The 27,004-nt window shown below is 54.5% G+C and overlaps 11 protein-coding genes across 11 annotated transcripts; 6 read left to right on the top strand and 5 right to left on the bottom strand.

Moving 5' to 3' along the window:
* Window positions 1-436: 436 nt before the first annotated feature.
* CkaCkLH20_13218 (uncharacterized protein) lies at window positions 437-1,636 on the bottom strand (the record flags this gene model as incomplete). Its single annotated transcript, XM_038895928.1, has 1 exon — window positions 437-1,636. The coding sequence occupies one exon, from the start codon at window positions 1,634-1,636 to the stop codon at window positions 437-439; it is 1,200 nt and encodes a 399-aa protein (XP_038738762.1).
* An 826-nt stretch (window positions 1,637-2,462) lies between these two features.
* CkaCkLH20_13217 (uncharacterized protein) lies at window positions 2,463-3,521 on the top strand (the record flags this gene model as incomplete). The annotated part of the gene is made up of 1 exon (XM_038895927.1): window positions 2,463-3,521. One exon carries the CDS (start codon window positions 2,463-2,465, stop codon window positions 3,519-3,521), a length of 1,059 nt encoding a protein of 352 aa, XP_038738761.1.
* A 1,687-nt stretch (window positions 3,522-5,208) lies between these two features.
* Window positions 5,209-7,511, bottom strand: CkaCkLH20_13216 (C6 transcription factor; the record flags this gene model as incomplete). The annotated part of the gene is made up of 5 exons (XM_038895926.1): window positions 5,209-5,992; window positions 6,045-6,143; window positions 6,206-6,298; window positions 6,360-7,067; window positions 7,195-7,511. 5 exons carry the CDS (start codon window positions 7,509-7,511, stop codon window positions 5,209-5,211), a joined length of 2,001 nt encoding a protein of 666 aa, XP_038738760.1.
* Window positions 7,512-8,315: 804 nt separating this feature from the next.
* On the top strand, window positions 8,316-10,236 carry CkaCkLH20_13215 (lactose permease; the record flags this gene model as incomplete). The annotated part of the gene is made up of 6 exons (XM_038895925.1): window positions 8,316-8,384; window positions 8,480-8,596; window positions 8,669-8,751; window positions 8,810-9,111; window positions 9,169-9,512; window positions 9,571-10,236. 6 exons carry the CDS (start codon window positions 8,316-8,318, stop codon window positions 10,234-10,236), a joined length of 1,581 nt encoding a protein of 526 aa, XP_038738759.1.
* Window positions 10,237-11,245: 1,009 nt separating this feature from the next.
* On the top strand, window positions 11,246-13,616 carry CkaCkLH20_13214 (C6 transcription factor; the record flags this gene model as incomplete). Its single annotated transcript, XM_038895924.1, has 4 exons — window positions 11,246-11,333; window positions 11,498-12,236; window positions 12,687-12,968; window positions 13,028-13,616. The coding sequence occupies 4 exons, from the start codon at window positions 11,246-11,248 to the stop codon at window positions 13,614-13,616; spliced, it is 1,698 nt and encodes a 565-aa protein (XP_038738758.1).
* A 126-nt stretch (window positions 13,617-13,742) lies between these two features.
* On the bottom strand, window positions 13,743-14,721 carry CkaCkLH20_13213 (fumarylacetoacetate hydrolase family protein; the record flags this gene model as incomplete). Its single annotated transcript, XM_038895923.1, has 3 exons — window positions 13,743-14,219; window positions 14,274-14,410; window positions 14,466-14,721. 3 exons carry the CDS (start codon window positions 14,719-14,721, stop codon window positions 13,743-13,745), a joined length of 870 nt encoding a protein of 289 aa, XP_038738757.1.
* A 475-nt stretch (window positions 14,722-15,196) lies between these two features.
* Window positions 15,197-16,265, top strand: CkaCkLH20_13212 (gentisate -dioxygenase; the record flags this gene model as incomplete). The annotated part of the gene is made up of 3 exons (XM_038895922.1): window positions 15,197-15,446; window positions 15,499-15,811; window positions 15,863-16,265. 3 exons carry the CDS (start codon window positions 15,197-15,199, stop codon window positions 16,263-16,265), a joined length of 966 nt encoding a protein of 321 aa, XP_038738756.1.
* A 1,248-nt stretch (window positions 16,266-17,513) lies between these two features.
* CkaCkLH20_13211 (uncharacterized protein) lies at window positions 17,514-19,047 on the top strand (the record flags this gene model as incomplete). The annotated part of the gene is made up of 6 exons (XM_038895921.1): window positions 17,514-17,657; window positions 17,719-17,823; window positions 17,880-18,268; window positions 18,335-18,402; window positions 18,473-18,924; window positions 18,985-19,047. The coding sequence occupies 6 exons, from the start codon at window positions 17,514-17,516 to the stop codon at window positions 19,045-19,047; spliced, it is 1,221 nt and encodes a 406-aa protein (XP_038738755.1).
* A 529-nt stretch (window positions 19,048-19,576) lies between these two features.
* On the top strand, window positions 19,577-20,341 carry CkaCkLH20_13210 (uncharacterized protein; the record flags this gene model as incomplete). Its single annotated transcript, XM_038895920.1, has 2 exons — window positions 19,577-20,013; window positions 20,065-20,341. 2 exons carry the CDS (start codon window positions 19,577-19,579, stop codon window positions 20,339-20,341), a joined length of 714 nt encoding a protein of 237 aa, XP_038738754.1.
* Window positions 20,342-20,897: 556 nt separating this feature from the next.
* CkaCkLH20_13209 (uncharacterized protein) lies at window positions 20,898-21,992 on the bottom strand (the record flags this gene model as incomplete). The annotated part of the gene is made up of 1 exon (XM_038895919.1): window positions 20,898-21,992. One exon carries the CDS (start codon window positions 21,990-21,992, stop codon window positions 20,898-20,900), a length of 1,095 nt encoding a protein of 364 aa, XP_038738753.1.
* Window positions 21,993-23,652: 1,660 nt separating this feature from the next.
* On the bottom strand, window positions 23,653-24,774 carry CkaCkLH20_13208 (uncharacterized protein; the record flags this gene model as incomplete). Its single annotated transcript, XM_038895918.1, has 1 exon — window positions 23,653-24,774. One exon carries the CDS (start codon window positions 24,772-24,774, stop codon window positions 23,653-23,655), a length of 1,122 nt encoding a protein of 373 aa, XP_038738752.1.
* Between the last annotated feature and the right edge of the window lie 2,230 nt (window positions 24,775-27,004).

Genomic DNA, 27,004 nt, shown 5'->3' with positions numbered 1-27,004 from the left:
ACGTGGAATATTTTTTTGGATGCAGGCGCTGGAGAGATAGAGAGAGGAAAAGAAAAAGATGAAAACTTTTCGTGATGTGGTTAGAAGACACCACGAAGGAAGGAAGGTGTGCGAGAAGGTGCGGTGCAGGTGCTTTTTGCCAGACAACTTCCTTCCGTTTGGAGACTTCTCTTCAGGAAGCCAAGGACAGTGAGGAGGCTGTGAATCTGCCACTTGTGACTTTTTTTAAAAGAATAAAGGAAGTAATCCTTGTCGTCGAGGTCTTCGAGATCTCGCGACCTTTTTTGAGGTATCGTGTTCAGTCCGTCGTATGCCAGGTTGCTGCATGGCATTGGCAGCGGTCATAGTCCGTATATCCGATGCCATAAAGAATCAGGCATCCGAAGCCTATGTGGAAGTCGTAATTGTATGAAGCTCCGAGTCTGTCACGTCGTTCTCAAACTGAACGAGGTCTCTGGTAGGCTTCAGCTTCGGTCTCTCGACGATCCGCGATACTCGGTGTTGTTCCAGGACCAATTGTCTCTTTCTCTGGCCGGCGGAAGTCACCCATCCCCAAGTCAAAATCGTGGCTTGCAGCATCGTCTTTTTGGTACTCCGAAATCCAACGCGAAAGTTGTTTCATAACCTCCTCGATCTCCTCAATCTCCATAGGCTTGGTCGAGTTGTACAGCAACTCGGATGCTATGTCTTTTGGCAGAGCCTGCTTTCGTCCGACCCAGTCCCCGAACCAGTCTCCTAGCATCTCCGCGATAGCGACGCAGAGGCTCGTGACCCCGGTGATGAGTGCGATCATCTGTCCGCTCGACTCCAAGATGCCGTCTGTCGACAGATGGTTCGTCCGTATCATGGTCTCCACGGAGGATATGGCGATGATAGGTCCAGCCAGGTTGATCAGGAAAAACTGCAAGAGCAGCAATAGGTCTCCGGCGCGGAACCGTAAGAACCATTTCTCGTTCCTTGCGCCAGGGAGATTCGGTCTCAGTAGTCCTTGCAACGCTAGCATGATCTGCGTTGGGGCCCCCGAAGCAAAACTGAGCGACCTCGCGATGTACGTTACAGGTCGCCTCGAGACCTGGCCGCTCCAGAAGCCGGCGAGATGAATCACAAAGAACAGCCCAAAGATGATGCCAAGACCGACGGAGAAGACGGCTGCGAAGACTTTCCATCGCGAGTTGTTCAGGTCGAAAGCCCCGATTACCGCCGCTCTGGCGCCACATGCTGGCTCTTCTGCCATCCGCACTCCACGGATCCAGAACCAACCTCCAAAGACGCTCGCGGTTGCAAAAAGGAGATTTTGAAATAAGAGTGGCAGATCTGGCTTCAGGACGTAGAGGAAGCCCTCGTTGTTGGCATTTTCCTTGGTCAAGAGGTTGTAGGATTCGGCATAGAAGAGCGCGATGGTGAGGTAGTAGACGATGAGAAAGTCCGTACTGAGCGACAAGCCGCGAGAGGTGTTGATCATGGTCGCTAACATGAGAGACAGGCCGAGTGCGTTGTTGGCCATTCTCACGGCCGAGATGGTCCTCCAGGAGCCGCTAAAGTTGCGCAACAGAAACCCGGCGGCCCATTGAAAGTAGAGGCCGAGGCGGACGCCAATGCCATACAGATCGCCGTTACCCTCGGTGAGGCAGTCCATCGTGACCGATGTTACGATGGGGGCGTTATCAGGCCGATGTTGGGACAGGAACTCTGAGTGATGAGCATGTCGTTGGTTCACGCGGGGTTGATAATTCTGACACCTCAAGTAGCCGCAGTGACTCGGAGGTTAAGATACGCTTCCCATAAGCAATCTGTCATTCGCTGAAAGTCGTGATGACAGGGGCTTACCGTCTTTAATTCGCTCATTGCCATGCTGGCGTCCTTCGCTTGATAAGAAGCAAGTTCTTCGACGGAGGGTAATGTGAAGTGTCAGGGCACTTCCGTGTAGTAATACCGAATGAGCATTTCTATCGATAAGAAAAATGAGTTTCCGAGCTATTGAGAGGTTAGATAGTATGTATATAAATGAGATTTGCATCTGAAGTGAGATCTCATATGAGATTCATGAGATGAGATGAGATTTACTCAATCACCACTACTGATTGACCCCTGTCTACTCAGCCAACCAGCCTATGAAATCCTTGTTAGCATCCTGGGAAAGCCACTGCTGGTCACCTATGAAAAGGGCTGTTTCTGCATCTTCCCGCACCACCTTCTCGAAATAGAGAGCCACTCACCAATAGTTTCGCACGGGCAGAGCAGATATGCTGCACTGTCAAGTGAGGCGGGGTGGAGGGGGACCAAACGCGTCGCGTGAATTTCTGGCAGGCAGCAAACCGTGAATACCCCTCGTGAGTCTTCACCGCAATAACAACCTGTTGTGTTGTTTATCTGCTGGACTTCCGTCGCTTTTCCAACTTGGCTTCTCATCTACTCGACCCCTCATCAAGCCAACTTACCCCGCCCACGCGCAAGTTGAGATCATGTCGGAACTTCCTCTGCAGAAACCCCTCAATTGCACGTACCAGATTGGCGATGTCGTCCTGGGACTCACCCAGTACTATCTGACCCTCACACGAGCAGCCTACATTCCAGCAACATACGTCGACTTCCCTCCCGCGGAAGGCTGGACCGACGCCGAGCTCGACGTCGGCGCCCTCCGCGCCCTGCGCCGATCCGAGACGGTCATCAACTTGCTGCGCCATCTCCCCTACCCCAGACCGATGCACGATGGGCCTCGTCCCGGGCCGTGGAACGTCGCCCCCAAGACCAAAGCCGTGCGCTACCTCCGTCATCTCGGCGACTTCAGCAAGTGGTCTGACCGCGGCGACGCGGGACTCCTCGAGCTGGCCGCTCTCCCCTTCAGCCAGACCCCGGCGGGGCCGATGGACCTGCCGCCGGACGTGATCAACCTCACCTACGGCGAGCGCGTGGGGGCGGTGACTCCGTGGTCGGGACCGTACTGGTGGATCGTGGACTGCAGCCGCGGCATCCTGTCGCCCTTCCAAGAGAACAGCTACGGCGTCGCCAAGGTCCCCCGCAACAAGCCGTGGCGGACCGCCCAGTCGTATGCCGTCGCCGATTTCTTCGCCCAGCTCATCCCGGAGATCGGAGTGAACTGGCTCCCGCTGCCGCCGACCGAAGAGCTCGACGCCGAGGTCCTGGAGCCGTTCTCGGAGCCCACGAACCTGCCGCACCCCTCGGAGATCTACAGCCAGCACGGTTGGCCGGGCGAGGGCTTCCGCCATGAAGAGTGCATCGTCGCGCTGCAGAACTACCGCAGGCAGCTGCTGGAACAACAGCGCAAGGAGGAGGATGACGATGCGGACGACGAGGATTTCGAGATGGAGGACAGCGATAATGAGATGGAGGAGGGAGCCTCGGGGTTGGAGGATGCCATGGCTGATGTGAATGTGGAAGTGGAAGACCTCGCCGCCGAGGCCGCTGCTTTGCACGCCGACATTCACTCTGATGAGTGGAAGAAGTTCAAGCAACAGCACGACCAGTGGCAGGTGCCGTTCGAGTGGGTTGACTCTGAATAGAGCAGAAGATGAGAAACGAAAATCTTGCGGACACGTACGACTGAAGAGTGAGGGTAAATCATGGACATAATACACAAAAGGGTACCGGTTTACTACCCCCCGAGCAAACCTCTGCGAAATCTAGATGTTACATATTACTTGAATTCTAGGTTTTCCTTAAGTGAGTTCATGGGCGGAAACCTTTGAAGATTCCAGTCCCCACTACATTTGTGTCCGCCGCTCTCTCGGCCCCACACGGAGCCGAAGGCCGACCATCTTCCGGTAGCACCCCAGAAGGGTTCTTCGTGATGCACTCTTACGTAGACGATTCACAGCAAGTTAAATATACCTATTATTCATTATACGTAATAACCCATACGAATTACTCATGTAAACGACAGAATTTGTTCCTAATCACACTCCAATGCTCACTGTTCATATGACCCATGGGTTCGGTTAACCTCAGATTGTCTTGATGGTACAGGACCTTTCGATTGTTTTATGATGATGTAGTTTCAGAATCATAGTATGTACTCTAACCTGCCATCCTTTTCGGTTCTCTTGGGTGTAGTGTGCAACAGTCGCCAGCGTATCTGCTCCAAGACAACACTTGCCTCACAGGGCCCTCCGCATGGACTCTCTCGTACTGAGGACATGACACCACGAAATTTCGCCGTCGAAGAGTGATACATGAGGATTTACTTGTAGTATCAAATCCATTACCGTAAGAAACGGCCATGTTCAGACCGAGCTATCGGTCCCAAGTCAACCCTCCATCTCGTCAATATGTAGGGTCGGCTCGTCCCCGATGACACCCACATCTTGACTATCAAAAGCTCCAATGACAGTAATTGAAAGCCAGTTCTAGAAATAATTGGTCCTCATATCCCCCATTCCAGTGGCCGTGCACTGTCACCAACGGCCAAGCTACATATTATGACACATGTCAGACAGTCCGTGGGAGGCCTCGGTTTCGCGAACGGCGTCTGTCGGGCTCTGCTTCGCGAGCTTTGAAGGAAATACGGGCTCCACAACGTCAAGATAAAGGAATGTACCAAGCTCCCGAGATACTCACATTGTTTAAACGTTTCCGGAGTGTGTTCCCGGGGAGCAAGACCGATGCCATGCTCGGGGAGACCCGCCGATCGCCCCTTTGCCTCAAACTAGCAATGCAGGGGAAGAAAAGCGACAGGCGGTAAAGTTGGGCAAACCTTGCAACGACACACATCACTTTCTGCATCTCGGCACTCGGCGCGCTGGTTGCTTTACGTCCTCGCAGGATATTGGTCTGATCGTTGGTTATGTGCGGCAGCAGAGTTTACTACGGCGCTAATGTCGGCGAATATTGCACATACATGTCGACTACAATCCTTACAATCATATCTCCCCGACGGCAACAGAGTCCGCAACGATGATTAGTGAACGTGGCTGCCATTCCAATCTCATCGTTCTCCCCGAGAGGCTTTCAACTTGCTTCGCTCAGATCAGCTAGATGAGCTTCACGGGCAAGTCAACATGGACTCCCCCACGCTTGATATTGGCAGCCCTACCCTCGTTTGCGCGGTTGGGGCGTACGAACGCCTCGCACGGCACGTAAGTTTCTTTCCCTGTACGAGTAGAAAATCACAGCATGGTTATGCCATGGACTTTGGTTACTAGACGAAGCCTGACAGCTGGCCCAGTTGAATACGGTTGGTCGCGCAATATTTTACATTGAGAATTTGGCAAGTGCCCAGTCTAAAACCCTGGCACAATCGCTGATCCCTCCCTCCTCGTACTCCCAGCAATTCGACAGGATCTCCTTCTGCGCCAAGATTGTTCTCTTCCAGTTCTGAGGATACACCATCCTAGTCGGCACGTTCAGGGATGGGATGCTTTGTGCCCTCTCCGCCGCCGTCAGGATCAAGGAACAAGTTACGAACCCCCTAAGCTGCAACCACAGTCCGTGGTGAGGAGTAGAGGACGTGGCCTGGATTCTGAACAGGCAGTACTGAAGCCCTCGAGAGGCTATTTCCGCAACTCTCGTGACCATGTGCTCCGGTACAGTGATTCCGATGGAAATGGTCGAGGCTAGTCGCACAAACGGTCGACAGAGCATTTCCCGCATGACGAGGTACCGTCCGCGAAGCATGTGACACAGATCATCTACCAGCGGTGCAATCTCTCCGTTCGGGATTTGAAAAGAGATCGGGGGTGGTAGAGACTCGTACCAGTCAGTTAGTTGCGCGTCAAAGACCTCGAAAACTTCGAGCATCCGGTCTATGCCGTGCTCCGTGGGATGCGGAGGAGACCGCTTTTGAGCTTGGACTATGCGATTCATGAGATGTCTCGCGGCGATTTCGGCGAGATAGTAGTACCAGGATCGTTGCTCCATCATCAACGCCTTGTTGTCCAGATTCATGACGCCGAGCGTTGGAGGGGACGGGAAGTTGTATGGGTATTCTACGCCTGCCAGGATCGAACCGGGAAGAGAGAGCTCGAACGCCAGCTCGCTGCAGGGAATCAGCTTCTCGATGTGGTGTCTGTCATCTTGAATCGACTTACCAGTCTGACTTGAAGCATGTGAAGTACAGAATCTGCTCTAGTGACAGTGACTGAGGATAGTCTGGTGTTGACTCGGCTTTTCCGGGCTGCAGCTTCATTCTAGAACATGTCCGTTAGCCTGGGGAGACCCCAGCATCGTGAGATCCTCGCCAAGTCCTTACCTGGTCGTGAGCGAGGTAGTGTACCACGTGTTGCTCGCCATACTGAAACATTTCCAAGCCTGTAAGGGATCCATGTTGTACATGTGCCATATCCTGCCCTTGTCAGCCCTGAAGCCCATGGAAACATCATCTTCACTCGGGAGCGGCCACATACCCTGCAAGACATAGACACTGTACCGACTCCCACCCAGGCTGACCCATGGAAAAGCCCAGCCTCTTCTCCGCGACAGACCAGTACCTGGAAGCCAGATGACGGTTGGGTTCCACCGAATAGCCGCGCGGGGTCCCGCTGGGTGTTCTCTGCCCCGGTCTTTGCGATATGGCCCCGAGAGCGCACGTAAGCGCGACGAGGCACGTCGTGGCTGACCAGTCAGGGCCGTTCTCGGCGACTTGCTTCAACATCTGGCGGAGCATGGGCACGTCGATGACAGGGTTCATGGGGTGGACATTCGCTAAGAACAGATCTACCAGCCTGGAGAGCTCGTAGAACTCCATGGCTGGTGGTGATCTCGGGGAGAACACTTCTCCACGAGGGGAGGCATGACTAAAGGGATCTATCGCAAAGGGTACTGGTTTGGGAAATATGGGCCATTCGAGTACCGAGTCCAGCCCGGCTGTGTCCGAAAGCAAAGGATGGCCCGACCTCTTGGATCCATCGGGGTTGCTGCTATCATGGCCAGAAAGAAGTCCCAAGTTCTCTTGACGTCCAGCATGGGCTGGCGGACTGTCTGGGTAGTCGCTGGAGTCACGAGACAGATCGCGGCTGAGCTGAGGGATGGCCCGAAAGTTCTCTTCGTTCCGTTGTATGAGGTTGGTCAAGTTCTCTATTGCACCTAAAAGTCGTGGCCCAACGCCTTGGCATCTGACGACCGGTCACAACCCATTAGTGGCAGTCCGATATATCCCACCTCGCTCAGCCCCCGACGATGGGGGAACGGCGGGTGCCGGACAAGGTTTTTCTCGACCGAACGCGAGCAAGTCCAACTTACAATGACATGGCCGGGGCCGAGTCTTCAATGTAGTTACACGTAGCGCCGACTCTCCGGCAGTAGCCGCATATAGGGCGCTCGTTATCGCATTTTGTCTTGCGTCCGCGACAGGTCTGGCAGGCGGATGACGCGCGCGACCACGTCCTCTGCTTCGGTATCCTGGGGTCAGCTTGCTCGACGTGCGCTTGATCGACGCCAGGGCGCATCATGGGAGGCGAGCCGCCGCCGCCGCCGCCGACGCCGGAGGACATATGCCCCATGTCGGGGAGAACCCGACCGCCGGCATCCATCCTCATCCTCTTCGGCGGTGGGTCCATTGCGACGATAGATGGCCGGTTGGAACCTCGTTTTTCGGAAGCATCATGTGTCGGGGAGAGGAGCGACGGAAACTTGAGGGGGAATGGGGATCTCGAGTTTAATTATCATGCAGCACTGATCTCCCGACTCCTCCGCAGAACCGTTTCAGAACCTGCGCAATGGCCTCGGGGAGCTTTTGGGTTCGCGGATTTCTACTGCGACTAGCTAATGTCTATGTCATTGAGTCTGAGCACACCCCGTTGGGTTCTCGGGGACGGTCCCCGGTGAACGTTCCAGAAAACGTCTTTCCATCGGGCCGCTACCCGTCGGTGTGTGCTTCCTCTTCACCTTGGCCGTGGTCGGTCATGAACCTTCACCGAGCCTCAGATCCCGTGGACGGCGGCGCGACGGCGTTAATGCCGTTTACATTCCTAGTCTGCTTGGCGTTCATCCCAGCGGACCTGTCATCCGACTCCCGAGTTCCGTCAAGCCCATCCACCAGGACTATGGGTCAGCCACCTCAAACGAACCAGCGCGAGAAGTTGGGGAAGAATCCACTGCCCGTGGGGAAATAACAGACATTATGGGGATTGACTGGGGTAGACAAGGGCGCGGCGGCGGGAGCAGACACTCTTTATGGCATCCCAAGGTACGACGGTGACTCTCCCCGTTCAGCATATATCACTCCTGAGCCTGTCCTCTTCGAGCGGCGCGGAGCTGATCTTTCGGCTCGGCGACTTCACTGACCAGAAAGTCGATCGCAACAAGAGCGAAGCGTCGACAATTCCAAGTCACAATCTCAGTGCAGCCCGACCAAACTCAAGATGGGCTTCCTCAAGTCGAAAGCTGACAAGAAGACGGCCGAGCAGGCCGTCGGATCAGACTTAGCAGCAGTATGTCCTCAGTCATTTACGCCCATCAGACTATGCCGACTCCAGACGACACGTCTTGAAGTTTCTGCCACGATGAACTCTAACATCGGCTCAAGGTCCTGCCCGAAAACCCTGCACCATGGTACCGCACTAGACATTTGCTTCTGCTGAACCTGACTCTGCTGGTTCCGATGTTTTCGTCAGCTTCGGTTGGCTTCGACGGCGCCATGATGGTATGTCATCTTGTCCATCAACCATGCCATCTGATGCTGGCGACCCTTGATGTTGATACTGACCCCCGGCAGAACGGACTTCAGACAATCGAACAATGGCGCGGCTACTTTGGTCACCCAAGCCCACCGATTCTTGGGACGATGAACGCCGTCTAGTGAGACCATCCCGCGAAGAAACCCCATCACGTCGACTCCGCTAACAGTACACCCGAGCCCGATCGGCAAGATCATGGGTCTTATCCCGACAACCTGGATGGCAGACAAGTATGGTAGAAAGTCGCCCATGTGGGTTGGGTTCTTCCTCCTCCTCCTGGGTGCTGCTCTCCAGGGCGCCAGTGTCAGCCTGCCCATGTTCATCGTCTCGCGTTGGCTCCTCGGTGCCGCGACTGCTTTCATCGCGCAGCCCGCGCCGATCCTCGTCACCGAGCTTGCCTACCCGACCCAGCGCGGCAAGATCAGTGCGCTCTATAACACATTCTTCTTCTTCGGGGCTATCCTCGCAGCTTGGTCTACATGTAAGTCCAAAGTTTATAGACTCGCAATCACTCCTTTCTAACAGTACGCCTTTGCAGATGGAACTTTCCGTCTCCCCTCGACATGGAGTTGGAGAATCCCGTCGATATTGCAGGGTGCCCTCCCCGCGATTCAGTGCGCGTTCTTCTACTTCGTGCCCGAGTCACCAAGATGGCTAGTCGCCAATGGCAAGACTGAAGTTGCACGAGAGGTTATTACCCGCTACCACGCCGGCGGTGACTCGTCTGCGCCACTCGTCGACTATGAGATCAAGGAGATCGAGGAGAACCTCCGCATCGAAATGGAGGCTTCCAAGGAGTCTTCTTACCTGGATCTCGTCAAGACTGCGCCCAACCGTCGCCGTACACTTATTGTCATGATCATTGGCCTTGGTGCTCAATGGGTAAGTTTACGGGTGTCCTCTAACTACCAATGAGTAAATATAACTAACGATGGAACAGGCTGGCAATGGCGTTATCTCATACTATCTAACACTGGTGCTCAACACGGTGGGAATCACGGCAACCAAGGATCAGGCCCTCATCAACGGCCTCCTGCAGTTGTTCAACTGGTTCGCGGCCGTGTTCGCCGGTGCCATGATGGTCGACCGTCTCGGCCGCCGCAAGCTCTTCCTGATCTCGACCGCAGGCATGCTGGTCTGCTACGTCATCTGGACCGTCCTTACCAGCGTGTTCGCGAGGACGAAAGACGAGAAGGCCGGATACACCGTGGTGGCTTTCATCTTCATCTACTACTTCTTCTACGACATCGCCTGGTCTCCTCTCCTCATGGCTTATCCGGTCGAGATTATGCCGTACACCCTCCGCGGCAGGGGACTGACCATTTCGTTGGGATCTACTTTCGTGGGTCTCATCATCGGACAGTTCGTCAACCCCATCGGCATGGCTAACCTGGGCTGGATGTACTACATTGTCTTCTGCTGTATCTTGGCGATTCTCTTCGTCCTCATCTTCTTCCTCTTCCCAGAAACCAAGGGGCGGACGTTGGAGCAGATCGCTGAGGTCTTTGATGGCAAGAGACATGCGCTTGGTGATATCAACGTCGGAAGAGAGAAGCTGGAGGATGATTTCGTGGAGGTGGAGAATGTCACAGACAGGAAGGCTTGAGAAACTCCTCAGAGATCGTCTTACCGTCACCCGTCTTAGAACAAATCATTCATCTCCACCCGTAACACAGATATATGTATCTGCCTACTGACTGATATGCCGTCAAGTGCCAAAAGGTCTCGACATTGAGGTATGCGAAAGCCAACTAATCACGTTACGGGACGGGCTCAACGATGACTACGTTGAGTTTGCTTCCGCAATCATGTAAACGAACCTTATGAAGATTCGTTTTAGTCGGACGTCCATTGACTGGGTGTGGTTGAATTATCTCTCGAGCAAATGATCCATGACATTTCGTCATGCTTCTCAGGTTCTCTGGCCAAAGCAGACGCCGTCTGCCCAACGCGCAGTACTCCACTTTGAACAATCCCTGCATCCGCCCCTTTGTGCATCGGGAGGCAAACGCTGCATGATAATCGGGGCGAAAGGGCCAATCAAGTCAAGACATCGACGGGCTTTGGGTATAACCGGCTTGAATCCTGCGTCGGAAGCTTTTGTGACATCTTGGTCAGCTTGGCAACATGCGGCAGGAGGGCCGTTCAATGGGAAGACACGAGAAAATAAGCAAATGGTTGGGTGTGCTTCCGGAGTCAGTTAGCATCCCCGGACATGACTCGGAAAACATCCGAAGGAACCAGATGAACAAATCAGAAATCCTTCCGCATTCCGTGCTCCGCCAAAAACGTGTCTCCGAACGCCGCTAATCCGCTTCCAATCTTCGACCATTCTCCAGATCGTCTCGGAACTCGGCCGCCTTCCAAGACACACACCTTTCTCCATCCAAACATTCCAGCCCGAACTTTGCTTATTCTCCGCAATCTCATATCTTACTCGACGCGTTCTGTCCGAGATCCATGGTCTCGTGGCTTCCGAGACACTCAAGCCATCGTTCCGAGCCTTTCAATCGTCCGAGGAGGGGCTTCCGGCAAGGGGCATACCTCCCCCGCGTTTGTGCGCCCGCTGCCGCCTGCAAGAGGCCGGCCGACCTACGGCTGAGATGGAGAAAATAATGGAGCCCAAGCCGAAGCGGATCAAGATCGATGTGGCATGCGAGGCATGTCGGAGGAGGAAAGTGAAGTGCGACGGGGCGCGCCCAGGTGAGTGATTGGTGAGCGGGCTTCCGCTGAGAAGAAGACGGCTCTGATTCTTGGCTATATCGTTTTTGTAAATGCGCAATCAAGAGAAGAAGTCTTCTCGAACCTCTCATAGCAGGCCCATGCTTGATGTATCGAGTGAACCAAATGCTAACTTCGGTGTACAGCATGCGGCAACTGTTGGAAAAGGACGGACCTGAGAAACGGATGTTCTTACAGCTCCGAACCTGAGAAGCCGCTTGCCAGGGAGCAAATAACGGACAGCGGCACCGACACCCCCATGAGAGCGCTGCGTAAGATCACGCATAGTCCCGAGGCGAACTTTGCGCAACCTCCCTTGCCTCCTGTAGCTCGGCCAACCGCAACTCCCAAGTCTACCACTTCATCCGGTCCAGACCCAACAAGACGCAGCAGGATGGACCGACATCCTATCACACCGTCGGATGCGTCGCCGTCGGTCGTTGACTCCATGACCACTGTCCGCGAGGATGGTACGGTGACCGGCGAGTACTTTGGCAGCAGCAGTGCAGGCTCCTTCACAAACCAGATCAAGGCTGCGATTGATGCGCGCCTGGGTTCGGCAACGGAGACCAGGGGCTCAAGAAGCTCTCTTTTCAAGCCATCCCTCCCGTTGAGTGGCGAAGGCCCAGGAGGCCAGGTTGACTACGTCTTGCCCGCCCGTAAGCAAGCTGATCATTTGATGGATCTCTACTGGTACTATGTCGACCCGTTGTACCCCTTCTTAGACCGTCAGCGATTCGAGCATTGCTATCATGCCCTCTTTGCCGGGACATCTCTCGATGCTGACGAACGAATCTTCGTGAGCATCCTCAACATCATATTCGCTCTTGCTACCCAGTTGATTGAGTCGATGCCGCCCGAGCAAAGAGACTCTTCCAGCCAAGGGTATTTCACTCGAGCTCAGGACTTACTACAGCTGAGCCTATGGGACACGGGCTCCATTGAACTGATACAGTGTCTACTCATCATGAGCCAGTACCTTCAGAGTACTAATAACCCTCATCAAACTTGGATGATTGTCGGTTCTTGCGTTCGGATTGCCCAGGGGTTAGGTCTTCATCTTCCCGAAACCGCCTTGGAGATTTCGAGTGAATCGGAGAGGGATCTGGTCAGGCGGATTTGGCATGGCTGCATCCTGATGGACCGGTGAGATACACCCTCATCCAGCGACAAAGTATCTCTCTGTTGTGACTGACGGCGACTTCTCAGCATGATTGCTATTACACATGGCCGCCCAGCAATGATCTCGGACCAACTTGCATCAACCGTAGTCCTACCCTCAATACCAGATTCAAATGAGCAAGGAGATGACGGGGTACGAACACATCGCCTAAGGTATCAAGGCTTCTTCGTTAAGTCATTAGAACTGTACGAGATCATAAACCAAGTAGTGTTGGCATTCTACACAACCACATCTGGCTTGAAATCCCCCACGGCGCCACATCATCTGGGCCAGAGTTTTCAAGCGCGGCATGAACTGGACCTTGGCACCGCTCTGCAGCTCGACCAGCGACTCACGAGATGGGAGAAGGGCCTTCCTACTTTCTTGACCATGGCTGAGCCGGAGACGCAACTGGGCGAGGTTTTCCGGCGGCAGGCTGTCATCATGCGGATAAGGTGAGTGCTGTCACGTCGCTTACGGTAAGGGTATCATGGGCTGATTGATTCATGTCTAGACTGCTCCATGCGCGAATGCTGCTCTTAAGACCTATGCTTGCTCGCTTTTGTCTCTCCGAATCATCTCCGACGCACGATGATCTTTCGTCTCGGGTCATGCAACAATGCGCGATGGTATGCGTTGAAGCCGCTCAAAATCTCATCTCGGTCATCGTGCAATTTCAAAAGCACGACGGCACACTCGGCCTCCTTCCCGCTTGGTGGTATCGAGTATTTTACATCTACACCGCAGCCACTGTACTCATCGCCGCAAGATTACGGCCAGCAGTATTCTCATCACTCGACATCTCTAGGTCATGGAACCAGGGAATGGCTCTGCTCAAAGACCACGAGAACTTGGGCCCATCTCCGCGAAGATGTGCCGCAGCTCTTCAGATCCTGTCTACAAAGATGTTTCAAGAACAGCCTCAGTCGACGGCACTGCCAAACTCGGAGACAGATCCGGCCGCTCCGAATATTATCAACGATCAGGAGACGTTCGACATGCCTTTCCCATACCTGGGACAGGATGCGACGTTCGACATGGACGCAATCTCATTCGATGTCAACGACTTTTCTTGGCTAAATAGTATGCCAGGAAGTCTATAAACTGATATGCGTGGCTTTGGACAACGTTTCATGTAACTCTAATCATTGAAATACCCGGCCTTGAGGCCACCAATGTACGTTGCGTTGCAGTATCATCACCGGACCTCCATTCTTAGGCATATGGCATTACTCGAAGACCATCTTGTTCTTTACACCACCAAGCTTGCTTATCCTTACCTCAACAACATCACCATCGTTCAGGTACTTAGGCGGCTTCATGCCCATGGCAACTCCCGATGGCGTTCCAGTCAGGATAACGGTTCCGGGCTCGAGCGTCGTACCCTGGCTGCAGAAGCTGACGATTTCCTCGACACCGAAGAGCAGGTCACCCGTGCTCTCATGTTGCCTCTCCTCTCCGTTGACAAAAGTCTGCAAAAGAAGATCGCTTGCGTTTCCAACGACAGAGGGAGACACCAGCATCGGGCTCAACGGGGCGAACTTGTCGAATCCCTTGCTGAAGCACCATTGGGGAACACCTCCGGCCTTGGCGGAGTCTCTTTGCCATGCTCTCGCCGAGACGTCGTTTGCAGTGAGGTAACCGGCGACGTACTCCAAAGCTTTCTCCTTGGCGACATTCTTTGCCGGCTTGCCAATTACGAATGCCTGGCATGGTCAGCTTGAGATTCGTTCTTGGGGCTGCTTGTGACATGGACTTACCAGCTCGCCTTCGTAGTCGACCGTACCGTCTTGGGCAACCTTTGGAATAGGCACATCCTCATTATAAGAGGCGACTGATGTCGCGGGCTTAATGAATACTGATGGGTACGGTGGTGGTGTACGGCCGCCCTCCTTGACTGTTGCTGAGCTTAGCTTGCCACGCTCCTTAGGCTTCATAACAAGTCCACTCACTATGCTTGACATAATTCAACCCGATGCATCTGATAATAGGCACATCTTTCGGTGCAAGGAGAGGTCGCAAAGCCTTGACATGGACACGGTCACCCTTGGTGAGGGGCGAGACAGGACTGGCACCATCGAGAGCGACGGCCCACAGCTCATTCTTCTCAAGAAGCTCGGTGAGCTGCGTCTCGTTCTGGATCTCGGGCTCGCCAAAGTGCTCGACGTCGTTGTCGTCGACGAAACGGATAAGACGCTGAAACGACATGATGGGCGGGTATGTAACTGAAAATAAACAGCTTTCTATTTCGGCAACATCAAACCTGTTCTAGATAACTTGGACCTTTAATGTGCGTGTCGCCGAGATGACCACGATGTTCCCCTCATGGGTCCATATCAGCTCAATCCCCTTGGTCAGCCAATCATGAGGTGTTCCGGTTAGCGTGGCCGGGGATTTGTGCGACGCATCGGAACTCGGAATTGCATCAACTACCTGCACCGGACCCGTCCCGCGCGGGGCGCCGTCGCACGGGATGAACGCGGGCAGGGGGGCTCAAGAATCCGGGGGTAACGGGGAAACGCTCTTTGATAATCTCCCGTTTCTCCAACGTCCAACTTCATTTCACCAACTACGCCTCTTCAATCGAGAACGCATTCAGCATCCATCTGCAATCAAGTTCACTTCTTTAAAACGTCGAACGTCTGATCTCACACGTATCCAACACTCCAGTACACTTGTCGCCATGGACTCACCTCACGAGGATGACCATCAGGCCAAGGCCATGAACGACTACTTGGAGCAGCTCCCGGCCCAGCATTTGGAGCCGCTGTGGTCCCAGATGAACGTTATGGTGCCTCCTACGCCTCAACCAGTAGCGCGGCCTCACATCTGGAAGTACGCCGACAACCTCCCTCTCCTGCACAAAGCCGCCGAGATGGTCGGTGAGAAGCAGGCGGAGAGGAGAGTCCTTATGCTTGTCAACCCCACAATGCGTAAGTATCCCCCTCAGAGTCGACCAAAGTGTGGAAAGCTAACATGGCACAGAATCTCCCTACACCACAGACACTATCTATGGCGGTCTTCAAATCGTTAACCCCGGAGAGACGGCGCCTGCTCACCGACACATTGCTTTCGCTCTCAGATTCATCATTGATGGCGAGGGATTCACAGCTGTCGAAGGCAAGAAGATGCCGTTGAAGAGAGGCGACGTCGTCGTGACGCCTGTTTGGCACTGGCATGACCACGGTAACGAGAGCGATGCCCCGGTCATCTGGCTCGACGCTCTCAACCTTCCCCTCTTCAGATTCACCCCCGTTCACTTTGCGGAACAATACCACGAGAGCAGATACCCCAGCGTGTGAGTCTGTTTGTTTCCCATTGACATACTTATAACTAACAAACTTCATAGATTGACGGAGGATTGCGAATGGAGGCATCCTTGGGACAAGGTCGAGGCAGAGCTCAAGGCCCAAGAAGGCCCTCACGCCATTTTCCACTACACGAGTAACGGCAAACCCTTATCGCCGATTCTCGGTGCTCAGGCTGAGCGGATCGACGGTCATCACACGACTAAGGAAGCTCGTGAGCAAGCCTCGTTCATGTATCACTGCTACGAGGGCCAAGGCCAGACCATCGTGGAGCCTCCCTCAGGCCCGCGTGTTATCTTCAAATGGTCGGCGAGGGACACTTTCGCTGTTCCTGCTTGGTCCAAGATTCAACACATCAATGACCTGTCAACGCCAGCATACCTTGTCGCTGTGAGTGACAGGCCGTTGTTGAGCAGTATTGGCCTGATCAAGCCCGAATCTTAAATACTGCGTTAGCCAGGGGTAGTGATGTCAGGGAAAGGGTTGATGGGCAGCAAGTTTTGGAGTCAAATAATCGCATCGATCATGGGATAGTTTGGCGATTGCGATTGCATAGTCTTAAAGACCAAATTCATACGATTGGTCACGTCCCTCCATGGATAGCGCTTAATCATAACAATTCAAGCCTTTTTGAGAATCAAAGCGCCCTGGAGAGTCTCATTGATGGAGGTTTCTGATGCTTGTTGATAGTGTTGCCGTCTACGCATAGTGGGCGCGGGGAAACAATTTCACTCGTGAGTGAACCACCGCAAACCGGAATAAGCTCCGAAGAAAGTGCGGAGAGGGCTTCCTTCTACGGATTTTGACTTCGCGGATACGAGTTCCGTCGTACATTTACTTCCTAACAAAGTAATCCCTGTTTCAGCTGATCTATGCTAGCCAATGCTCCTGGCACTTCAAAGTCTCCAACACGCCATACTTCGGTCGAACACATCAGATTGCGGGCATGAATCGGTGAGCATTGGGTCGTGTAGATTGATCAAAAGCCGCGAAGAAATACCCCAGAGGACCTCGTGAAGTACCATTGCCCCGTTTCCTCGACGGCCAGCTTTCTGTCGTAAATTCCAGTCCAAGTAGGCCATATACAACACATGAGAAGCTCGTTTGTGGAAGGATACTCCGAGAGGGGGCTTTAACCAGCATCCAGTATATGTATTCGTGATCTCTTCAACGTCGACGTCTTCTCGGTAATGCGAAGTATTGACTTCCAACGAAGTCGGCATCCCAACCTTCTCGACATCGACATCTAGACAGCCACGTGCAACAGTTTTAGCAGACCAATCATTTGATCAGGAAACCTCGGAACTTGGGCAAACATTTCAAATTTCTCCGCAGGAACGACCGGGACATACCAGCATCAGGAATTAGTTCGTTTCGAGAGAACTCTGTTCAGCCTCGATACCCTGCGGAGGCATCCGTGCCAGATTTCTTTAAGCCCGTGCAATGACATAGCTTCCAACAGATCCCGTCACAGCATGGACTTGGCCAACAACATCTAATTGGGTACATAAAATTGCTACACGTAGGATGGAAATATCGTTCCAGGTTTTAGGGCGTGCGAAAACACGGCCCAAGTCACCCAGTCCCTTACTATCTCCAATTCTCCATCTCACCGTTTCAATGGCGGGTTACATCCAGCGATCCTTGCTTCCGGTCCTTATCGATGGCGCCGTTCGAGAACGCGACGACTAGATGGCGGACAAGAGCCTCCAGATTATCATTCTGGCCGGTGTTTTCTTGCTGTTAACATGGATCGCGGTCGGTTTGAGGGTCTACTGCCGCATGTTCCTCGTTCGTTCGGTCGGCAAGGACGACAAAGTAATGATGGTGTTGTTGGTAAGTTGAGTCTCAACCAGCTGCTGGATACGAGTGAACACCGACTGACCATTTTTTTCAGCTTCTCTTTACGGTCTACCTGGGTCTGCAAATATACGGAGGCATACTAGGAATAGGCCTTCCCGACAGCGAACTTAGCCCACAGAGGAAACTCCAATCCTTACGAGTCGGTCTCCCTCGGCTTCAAATGCGACTTGGTGCTAACCGCACTTCATATTACAGCTGTGGTGGATTCTCGAACTCTTGAACGTGTGCTCGACATGTCTTCTCAAAATCTCCGTCGGCTACTTCCTGCTTCGAGTTGCGATCGATCGACCACACATCTGGATCATTTGGGTGTTGATGGCCGGCACTGTCATCTTTGGAATAACGTACCTGCTCATGGTCACATTCCAGTGCCGACCAGTCGCCACGTACTGGGAGGAAGGGCCACGAACACCGGACAAGTGCTGGCCCCGGCAGGTCATCTATATCATGACGATTGCGGCAACGGTCATCAACACGAGCGCGGACTTCATCTTCGGGACGTTGCCATGGTTCATCGTCAGGTCAATGAACTTGCCACTGGGGACGAAGATTGTTGTTGTCGCTATTCTTGGGTTTGCTGCGATGTAAGCGACGGCAGAATTTCTCTCTGAGTTCTGTCAGGTTTCGGGCTAACGATAATATGACCCCAGTGGAAGCACGGCCACGATCGTACGAGCTTTCTATATCCCAACTTTGCTGGAGGAAAGGAACTTCTTGTGTAAGAACGACGTCCGGTCTGGCGATGGAGGTTGAACTCAACCAAGTACTGACCATACACTCCCGACCAGATGAGACCACGAACTTCGCGATATGGAGCACTGTAGAGCCTGGAGTAGGCACAATCGCGGCTTCAGTCGCCACTCTCAGGCCTCTCTACCACCTCGTCGTCTCCAGAATAAGCCGAACGAACTCAAGCGGCCAGCGAAGGGACCAATGGCGCCAGCGTCAGCAAGCAGGACGGCACGAGACAAGTCGAGACGTTCGAGCGCACCACCTCGATGTAGAAGACCCCCCCGAAGATTCGGACCTCACACATCCCCATGGGATCTTGGAAGTAAACCCACCGGCTTTGGATCCCGTCAGCAAGAACACCGAATCGACGACAAAGTCCAGGTCGACGGACTGCGATACTACACAGCGCACTTTAACATTGATGAAACTGCCCTCCGCTCTTCGGTTGAGCGAAGACTTTCGACGTACCATGGATCGGCCTTCTGAAGAATGGATGGCTAGGATTAGGGTACGTTAGCTCGGTATAATCTGCGAAGATGAGCATGTTTAAACTGACTAGCTTTCACAGGCAGAGGAAGAAGCTGGCGGATCTGCGGAGGATGATATACGACCTTCAAGTCAAGACTACTAGCCTGGGAGTCTATGGACCCCGTTGGCAACTTTCACGAGACCAGTCAGTCATCCAGTACGGTGGCATTGCCGTTATCAACTGCAATGACAAAGAAACACGATACCCTATAGAGTAACAATGAGATATCTTTTCACTTCCACGATATTCAGTCTTCAGATTATCTCATTTTCATTCGATACTAAGTTTATCACGATATTCGCGAATTGAGAGCATGTTTCTTTTAATTCGGACCGGAGTGTCATCTCATGGCTGGAATGTCCTCTGATCGAGGTTTGAAGGGAGAGGATGATCTTATACGAACATAGAACGTACAGTCTCCGTCGTGTATGCGTCGTGGAATATTGCCAAGCGAGTGGCTGAAGTTGTCCACCAACCAACTCCTCGACGACGAGAGCCCCTGGTAGATCTTTTTCAGCTGAAGGTCTTGGCACAAAGACGAGAAAACGATCATATTCCCCGATGCCACCGTCGTCCAAGCATGGCTCGTTATTCCCTCCGAAGTTCGTCTGTTTGCCCAGGACATCTCATCATGAAGTCGCATTTATTTCAATTCCTCGCACTCATCTCACCGGCCCTCGGCATCACGGTCACGCCCGGTGGAACTGACTATGCAGCCATCAAGAATGCAATCACCGCATTCGCTCTGAAGGACAGCCGACTCGTTTCCAGCAACTCCTCGCTAGTAGCACCCACAAAGCGCAGGGCCGCCGATCCAGTATCCGTCTGGTCGACCGTGGGGACCTTCATCGACGGCCCCGCGGGCCTTGCGACGGGCGTGATTCTCACGACGGGACAAGCGGCCTCAGCCGCTCCCGGTGTCGCTGCCGATGGAAGTTGGGGCTATGGCCAGGACAGAATGACACTGTGTCCAGTGGCGCCCTCGAAAGAATACTCCATGTTCCGCCTGAAGATATCCGCGCCGCCCGGCGTCAACGGACTTCGAGTCAACTATCTCTTCGCAGAGGAGTGAGTCGGCCATGATACCTAGCCGATCTATCTTTCTAACACCAGAAAAAGCGGTCGAATGTTCCAGCTCGATGCCGCGCAAGTGCTTCTTTCCGGCACGACACCGGTACCTGAGAGCGTGGTCATCGCGAAACGAGATCCCCGGATGAAGCCTGGTGTACCAGGGGCTAACTTGGGTCTGTCATACGAGATCACGACGGGTGTGTTCAGCTTTCATATTCCGTTGGAGTCAGGAGCGCAAGACTTGACCTTCATGGTATGCGACAGGGGCGACAGTGCCGGAGACTCTGCGGTGTTGTTAAATATCGAGGGGGTGTCTTCATGGTGACTTGGATATCTCGTCATTTGGCTACAGCAAGCCCTAAGATGATCCATAAGCATGCCATAAGCAATTCTTCCTCGTCAGTGTAATCTCTTGACTCATGATACGACGGATTGAATCTGGAGATCTTGCCGCTATGCATACACCCACGTCCTTCTTGGCGTGCGTCTTATTGCTCGAGCCGTCTTGAAGGAATAGTGATATCGAGCCAGTCAGCCCGCCAAGAGATCTAAGGATTAACGGAAGATACCACAAGATGAACATCACGGTACAAGAGGACAGGATGCTGTTCCTTGTCACTCATCTCCTCAAATCCTTTGGTTCTTTGCGTAAGAGGCAGTAAGCATACTTTTCGTCGAGTTCACGACTGAGCGGCGGTCAATCCGGACGGCGATAAGGGGAGAGCACATGGATTTCTCATGTCTTGGTCATGTCGAGTACATGATGCCGGCCATGATATTCTTTATCGATTCCAGAGATGAGGTGAGATCATAGTGGGTGTACGCGCAGAAGATGTCCAGATAGCGAGCGATGGAGGACTGCGCACGCAACGAGACGAGGATTACGGTCCGGCCGTCGGATACTCACCCTTCTTCACCACCAGAAAGTGACTACCGTTGACCTTTCGAAACGTGAACTTCCCCTTCCGCCTCTGCTCCTCAGTAGCCAACACGCACTTGACCCTCAACATCTCCATCTTGGGAAAAGGCACCACCCCATCCCCGGCCATCTCCTCCAACTCATCCAGGAAATCAAGCTGATCAATCCTATACAGCTCCTCCCTACCACAATCCCACACCCCCTCAAACCTCCCATCATCCGCATCCCAAAGCAAGACCTCGAGCACCCTCAGCTCCGCAAACCACCCCAAAATCCCAAACACCAACCCCCACCTCCCCTTCTTCTCCTGCCCGAACACCCCAAAGAGCCCATCGACAGAAACCTCCCTCACCCGCGCCCTCAGACCCTCCGGCATCACCCACTCCCTCCCCCTCCTCCCAGTCCTCGTCGTCCCGCTCGCGATAACGGGCCCCGCGTCCCTCACATCCCCCAAGAACCTGTGTCCCGCCCACAGCGTGCCCCCGTCCCAGATCACGCTCACCACGTCCCGTGCGGGGCTGAAGGGGAACCCGAGCGGGTCCGGCGCGCCGAAGGCACCGCACGCGAGGGCCCGCGTCTCCCGGCTGACCGCGTAGAGTGGTACGTCCCGCCACGAGCGGATCGCGTCCGACGAGAAGCGCACCTGCGGGCCGTGGTTCCATTCTCTGTCTACCCTGACCCAGCCCTCGATCATGAGCGGGTCGACGCTGAGGAGGAGGATCTTGTCCCGTAGTTCCTTGGGCAGCTGCGGAAAGACCGGGAACGAGGCATCGCCACGGCTCCCATCGCCGGCTTCATAGGTAGCTTTGTTGACACGAGGGGAAATCGAGTCGTAGTAGTCCACCTCCGCGCATCGTCCCGGAGTGTGGGGGACGCAATGCAAGTGCTTCCGGGCTCGTAGGATGACACTGCGCCAATCGCCCCGGCTGCGCTCGTCGATGGTTATCTCGAGGTCACCCCTAGGCTCAAGCGCGCCCGCGCCCGCGCCCGCGTCTTCCTCTGAAGTCGAAGGGCGCGCAGCAGAACTCGCGAGTCGTTCGTGGTCGGACGATGCCATTTCGAGGTAAGTTGGTGGCGGTGGCTTTGTTTCGTACGATGGAAGTTTTGGCGCTGATGAGACTTTTTTCGCTGGTGTGGCTTTGAGAGGCGTTTGTTCGTTGTCCGCCTTCGCATCATGATGTTCCCTCGTTCGAGTCGCAAGCTCGACGGAAGAAACCGATTCATATTCCTCCTACCTTCAGGAGCGCCGTTAGGTAGCCATCGTTATTGATCTGCCTCCCGATGGAGAGATGTTGCGGGTCGAAGGATGCGCCAAGGAACCCTTTTCGCGTCTGCCTGCTCGCTATCATCCATGATCCCCATCCATCGTGAAATTCATACCGACAAACCTCTTGCGACAGAATTCAACTGCCGTGTGGTTAGATCCCTCAGCCCTTTACCTCGCTTAATTCTCCCGTCATCCGCGCAGCGCTCCAGATCCGTCCAAGTTATGAGCAGAAAAAAAGCCCCGGCGACGAGCATTACCAATGCAGAGCAACGTGGGCGGCCGTCCATCCATCCCCCGCCCACGGCCGGACACCCAGTCGGCGCCTTTTTCTAGCCTCCCCCCATCGCGCGGAATGTCACGCAGTACGCAGCATCATAGCACCGTCATAGCCTTGGGGCCGGCCACCATCTGCCCTACATGCATGGTAAACCACATGGGCGGGACGGGTCAGTGAGGTTGGGGGAGGGAAGAGACGCTGGCCAGATCGGTCCATCATGTACGTGAGAAAATAAGAATGCGGGAAAGAGACACGACTTGGACCCTGCGAGTGAGATGTGCTCGCATTCCAGCCACGGAGATCACGAGCATCGTGAGAAACGTGCCGAGGGGCAGAAGTCCAGTTTCTCGGTGGTTGCAGGTTGGAGTGTTCCGCGCGGGACGCTCGCGGGCCGATTGCAGTGACATTCAGAACGAAGTCGTTTCAACTCGGTACAGCTCACATCCCAGTCCTCGATGCCAGGGAATCGGGGGCAGCCCGGCGCAACGTTGTTTCTCCAAAGTCACACGTGTGTGGGGGGTGATCGTCGAATGAATCCAGGGACCTTCCCCCATCCCTCGTGCATCAGGATCTCAAAATATCCAAACATTCGTCTGGGGTATATTGGTTCCATCGACTCTCAACGGATGGAGAAAAAGGAAAAGAACCATCCAATCGTGAGGCCGTCCAATCGAGAGGGTGCCGACCCTGGGGTAACGTGGTCAGAGTGATACAGGTACCGAGAACGCAAAATTCCAGGCCACACCTATGTCGGGCTGGACTGGGTGAGATTTGAGGCTGAACGCATGGGCTGGTCTAGCTCTCCTCAACTGGCTCATGGTGAGATGCCACTCGGACGATTTTGACTGTGGCCTAATCACTTCTGCGGAGGAGGGTCCGCAAAGGGCGTGGAGGAACTGGAGGGCACGGTGGGAGGGGAATGTAAGATTGGCTTGATAAGATATGTGATATAATTTCTATTCTAATTTCCTTTTTGGCTGTTTCGCCATTGAAATATGTACTAAGAACTAAAAAAAAGGGCGGGTTTTTCTTTCCGCTGGGTATTTCATCCAATCCTATGCCTATGCTAAGTCTCCCCAGTGTAACCGTTCTGATGTCTCCGAGATTTTGATGCCGCCGTACCATGAGTATCCGTAAAGTCATAAAAGAAAAATCCAGAAACCGTTAGATCCCTCAGGCGTTGGCCGCCACGATGCCCGACCTCAACCCAGTCGTCGAGGCCTTCTCCCTCAGCGTGGGCGCGGCGGGCGCCGGCCTCTTCAGTCTCAGCTCGAGGAAGTGCCCGACCACGCTCCTGATCTGCTCCTCGAACCCCTGCAGCTTGAACCCGAAGACCTCCTCCGTGGCGGACGAGTCAAAGTCGATCGCTGTCGTGCCGACGGATCCGCTGCTGCTGATCATCTTCCTCTCGACCGCCTCGGGGAAGCTCCTCTTCGCAATGAGCTTGGCGTCGTTCCACCGCGCCTTGGTGCTGAGGATGTAGCTCCTGTTGCCGGGGACAGTGGGGAGGAGGGCCTGGACGTGTGCGCGCGCGACGTCGTCGACGTGGACGGTCGCGCCGGCGAAGGCGCATCCCCACTTCTTGCCGAGGAGGGTGGCGAGGACGACTGCGTTGGTGCCCTTCATCGCCTCGCCGATGTTCGTCGCGACGTCGTTGTGGCCGAGGACGAAGGAGGGGTGGAAGTGGACCACGTCGAAGCTGGGCTTCTCGCGTGCCAACCACGCCTCGGCGCTGAGGAGTGCGGCGACCTTGCTGGCGGCGTAGGCCGCGAACTCGCTCTCGTACGGCTCGGGCTTGAAGCCGGCTCTCTCGGTGGGGAGGACCGCCTTCTCGCGGCGCTCCTTGCCCTCCATCTGCGCTACCGAGAGAAGGGCGACGACGGAGCTGGTGATGACAACGCGGCGGACGGTGCCCGCGCGTCTCGCGGCCTCGAGCATACCCAGAGTGCCGCGCATGGCGGGCTGGATGAAGTACTCCTGGTGCTGCTCTGGCGGTACCGAGTCTGCCGTCGCGAGCGGAGATGCGGAGTGGATGACGTGGGAGACGCCGCGGATCGCCTCGTCGTATGCGCCGTCTGCGGTGATGTCGGGGACTATTGTGAAGTTGAGGCGGGCGCGAGGAAGGTTGAGAGCGAGGATCTGCGGGCGAGAGCGGATGAAGGCGGCCTTTGCCTCTGAGCGAACTGCGCAGCGGACGGTGTGGCCTGCGCGAAGAGCGTGGAGAAGAACGCAGAAGCCAATGTGGCCTGTTGCGCCTGTGATGAGCAGAAGCTCGTCTGGGAGTTGGCACAGCATGTTTGCTGTTGATATGTGTTGATGTGTGTAAGTGGTGGATGAAATTGTTTCAAGTAGCTGACGGGAACTGGTGGAGGATGTCCGTCAGGAACGAGTACGACTATGTTAGATGTAGTCGAAAGTCCTGAAATAGGTTGCTTGATCAATGGTAATGACTTCTCTAGGAAACCGGTGCGAACAACGAGGATGAGGGAGGGAGGGTCATATATCTATATTCGGAGAGAGGCGTTCCCACTACTTGCCTCCATGCCTTCTGGGTTTGCCAAGGCTTCCCCTTCCTCTGAGCCACCTCAGATAGATGAACGCCACGTGAAGGGGGGGTGTGACCAACGAAGACCCCAGTTCATCCCAGGAAACCAATTCAGGGTCAATAGTCGGGTACCAGACCACAGCAGTATCTCCGTGCCTGCAACAAGCGAGCGACGCCGAACCAACGAGTAGTGGCTTCTCCGTGCTTGCGCGGAGCTAGCGTCATCCAGCTTATCAATGACTCTGTGGGTTAGTCTAGATCCAAGTCAAGTGCTGCGTGGTATGAAGTGGCTCGGTTGCTAGCCACTCCTCACCATCACTCACCCACTTGCCAGCAAAGAAGGTTCCTGCACATCACATGTAGTAGGGCTGGCGTGTCTCGAGGCTAACAGGTCACGCAGCTTCACGCACTACGCAGTACGCAGCACGTTAACTGCTCGGCTAGCCTCACGAGAGCCCATACCCGAGTGGTCGAACCGGGTGTGTCGTGGCACTCGTTGAGCCGCACTGACGGTCGCGTCCAGCATCATCCCTCCTCAGTCAGCACCAAGTCTGCGGGGTGAACTCGGCCAAGAAGCTCCAGCAGATTTGCATTGGACACGGTCACTTGATGAAGAAGAAAAAGGGGGGCGAAAGAGGAGAGCATAGCCTATGCCAAGCATGGATGTCCCAGGAGGCTGTGAAGAGAAGCAAGACTCACAAAACACACCCTCACCCTCAGTTTGATGAGTTCATGCAAACTTGTTAATGGCCTCGACACTTAATCGTTCAGCATTCACTTTTCAAGTGAGGGTGGCTGCACGCTCCAGAGCTGGAGCTATTCGCCAGTCTAGTCTGGTATCGGGGTAGTTCGACCAAGGGAAGCGAGAGACCGTGGCCAGGCGCCAGCTCTCAAGCCAAGCTGAACAACTTAGCTTCAAAGTGGCGCATCCAGATTGGGCTGTCGGGTATCCAAGTGTTGACCACTTCAGTGTGACTTGCTGCGGCGGACAGGAGACGACGGGTGGCGGACCGTTTGATTGGCGATAACGGACAGAAGCTGAGCATTGCTCGTCGTCTTTTCTTCTGGCCCCTTCTTCCGCCGTTCGAGTAGCAAAGTTGAGATGGTGGTCGAGGCAACGCGGCATTGTTCAAGTGAGGAGAAAGTCAATTTTTTCCCTCACTCTTTTGTCTCTCGGGACCGTCGATAGTTTCCCATAGCCGAATGCTGGCGGCAATGCTGGCGGCCAGAAATGACCACTCGTTGACGCCATTCATTTTCTGGCTCGTCGTAGTCTGGCAACTCTCGCCAACGTCAACCCCTCTTCCTGCAGCCTTCAGTCCTCGTCAACGTCGGGAGATCGGCGGTCTGCTACCCTCCAAGTCTCGCTACCGACTGTCTGGGCCGCCAGAAAACGCCCCCTTTTCCTACCGGTGCAATTTACCCCCTCTTCATCGATCCTTCAGCGTCGCACTGGAGTGGGGGATTGGAAGGAGTGAGGAATCGAGAGCAAGCGGCAAGCCAGTCAGCGAAGGCCTGGACCGTTGGAGGGCGGAATTGTTGGCTGCCTTGCGACACACGAGCTCCAGGATCGTTGGGTGAGACAGCAGCGCGCCGCTTCGTCTCATCATGAACGCCTCTGAAGCATGTGAGTGTGCGAGCACAATTTGCACAACATCTCCAAGGAAACCGAGTCTGTACTTGCATGGTCGTAAGCTGAGCACTGCGGGCTGGAAGATGCACAAGAAGTGCAGCAGAGGCCAAGGCGCGGCACGGGCCCCTGCTTGATGTGCACTTGGTCTCACGCTTCCCCGACTGGTCCATCTGTGCTCGTACATAAGCCTCCGTCTCAACTTGTTTGAGTTGTATTAAGGCTCGGAGTCAGACAGCGAGGGGAAGCGACTGGAAACCCTTCACTTGAGGGACTAACGGCAACCGAACATCGTCGAGTGCGACCAGACCGTGACACGGAAAATGACAGTGTAAGTAGCCGGGCTATCA

The sequence above is a fragment of the Colletotrichum karsti genome (genome assembly GCF_011947395.1).
Source record: "Colletotrichum karsti strain CkLH20 chromosome Unknown Scaffold78, whole genome shotgun sequence".
Classification (NCBI taxonomy): domain Eukaryota; kingdom Fungi; phylum Ascomycota; class Sordariomycetes; order Glomerellales; family Glomerellaceae; genus Colletotrichum; species Colletotrichum karsti.
Note: the sequence above shows the minus strand (reverse complement) of the source record. Positions and strands in the feature narration are given on the sequence as shown.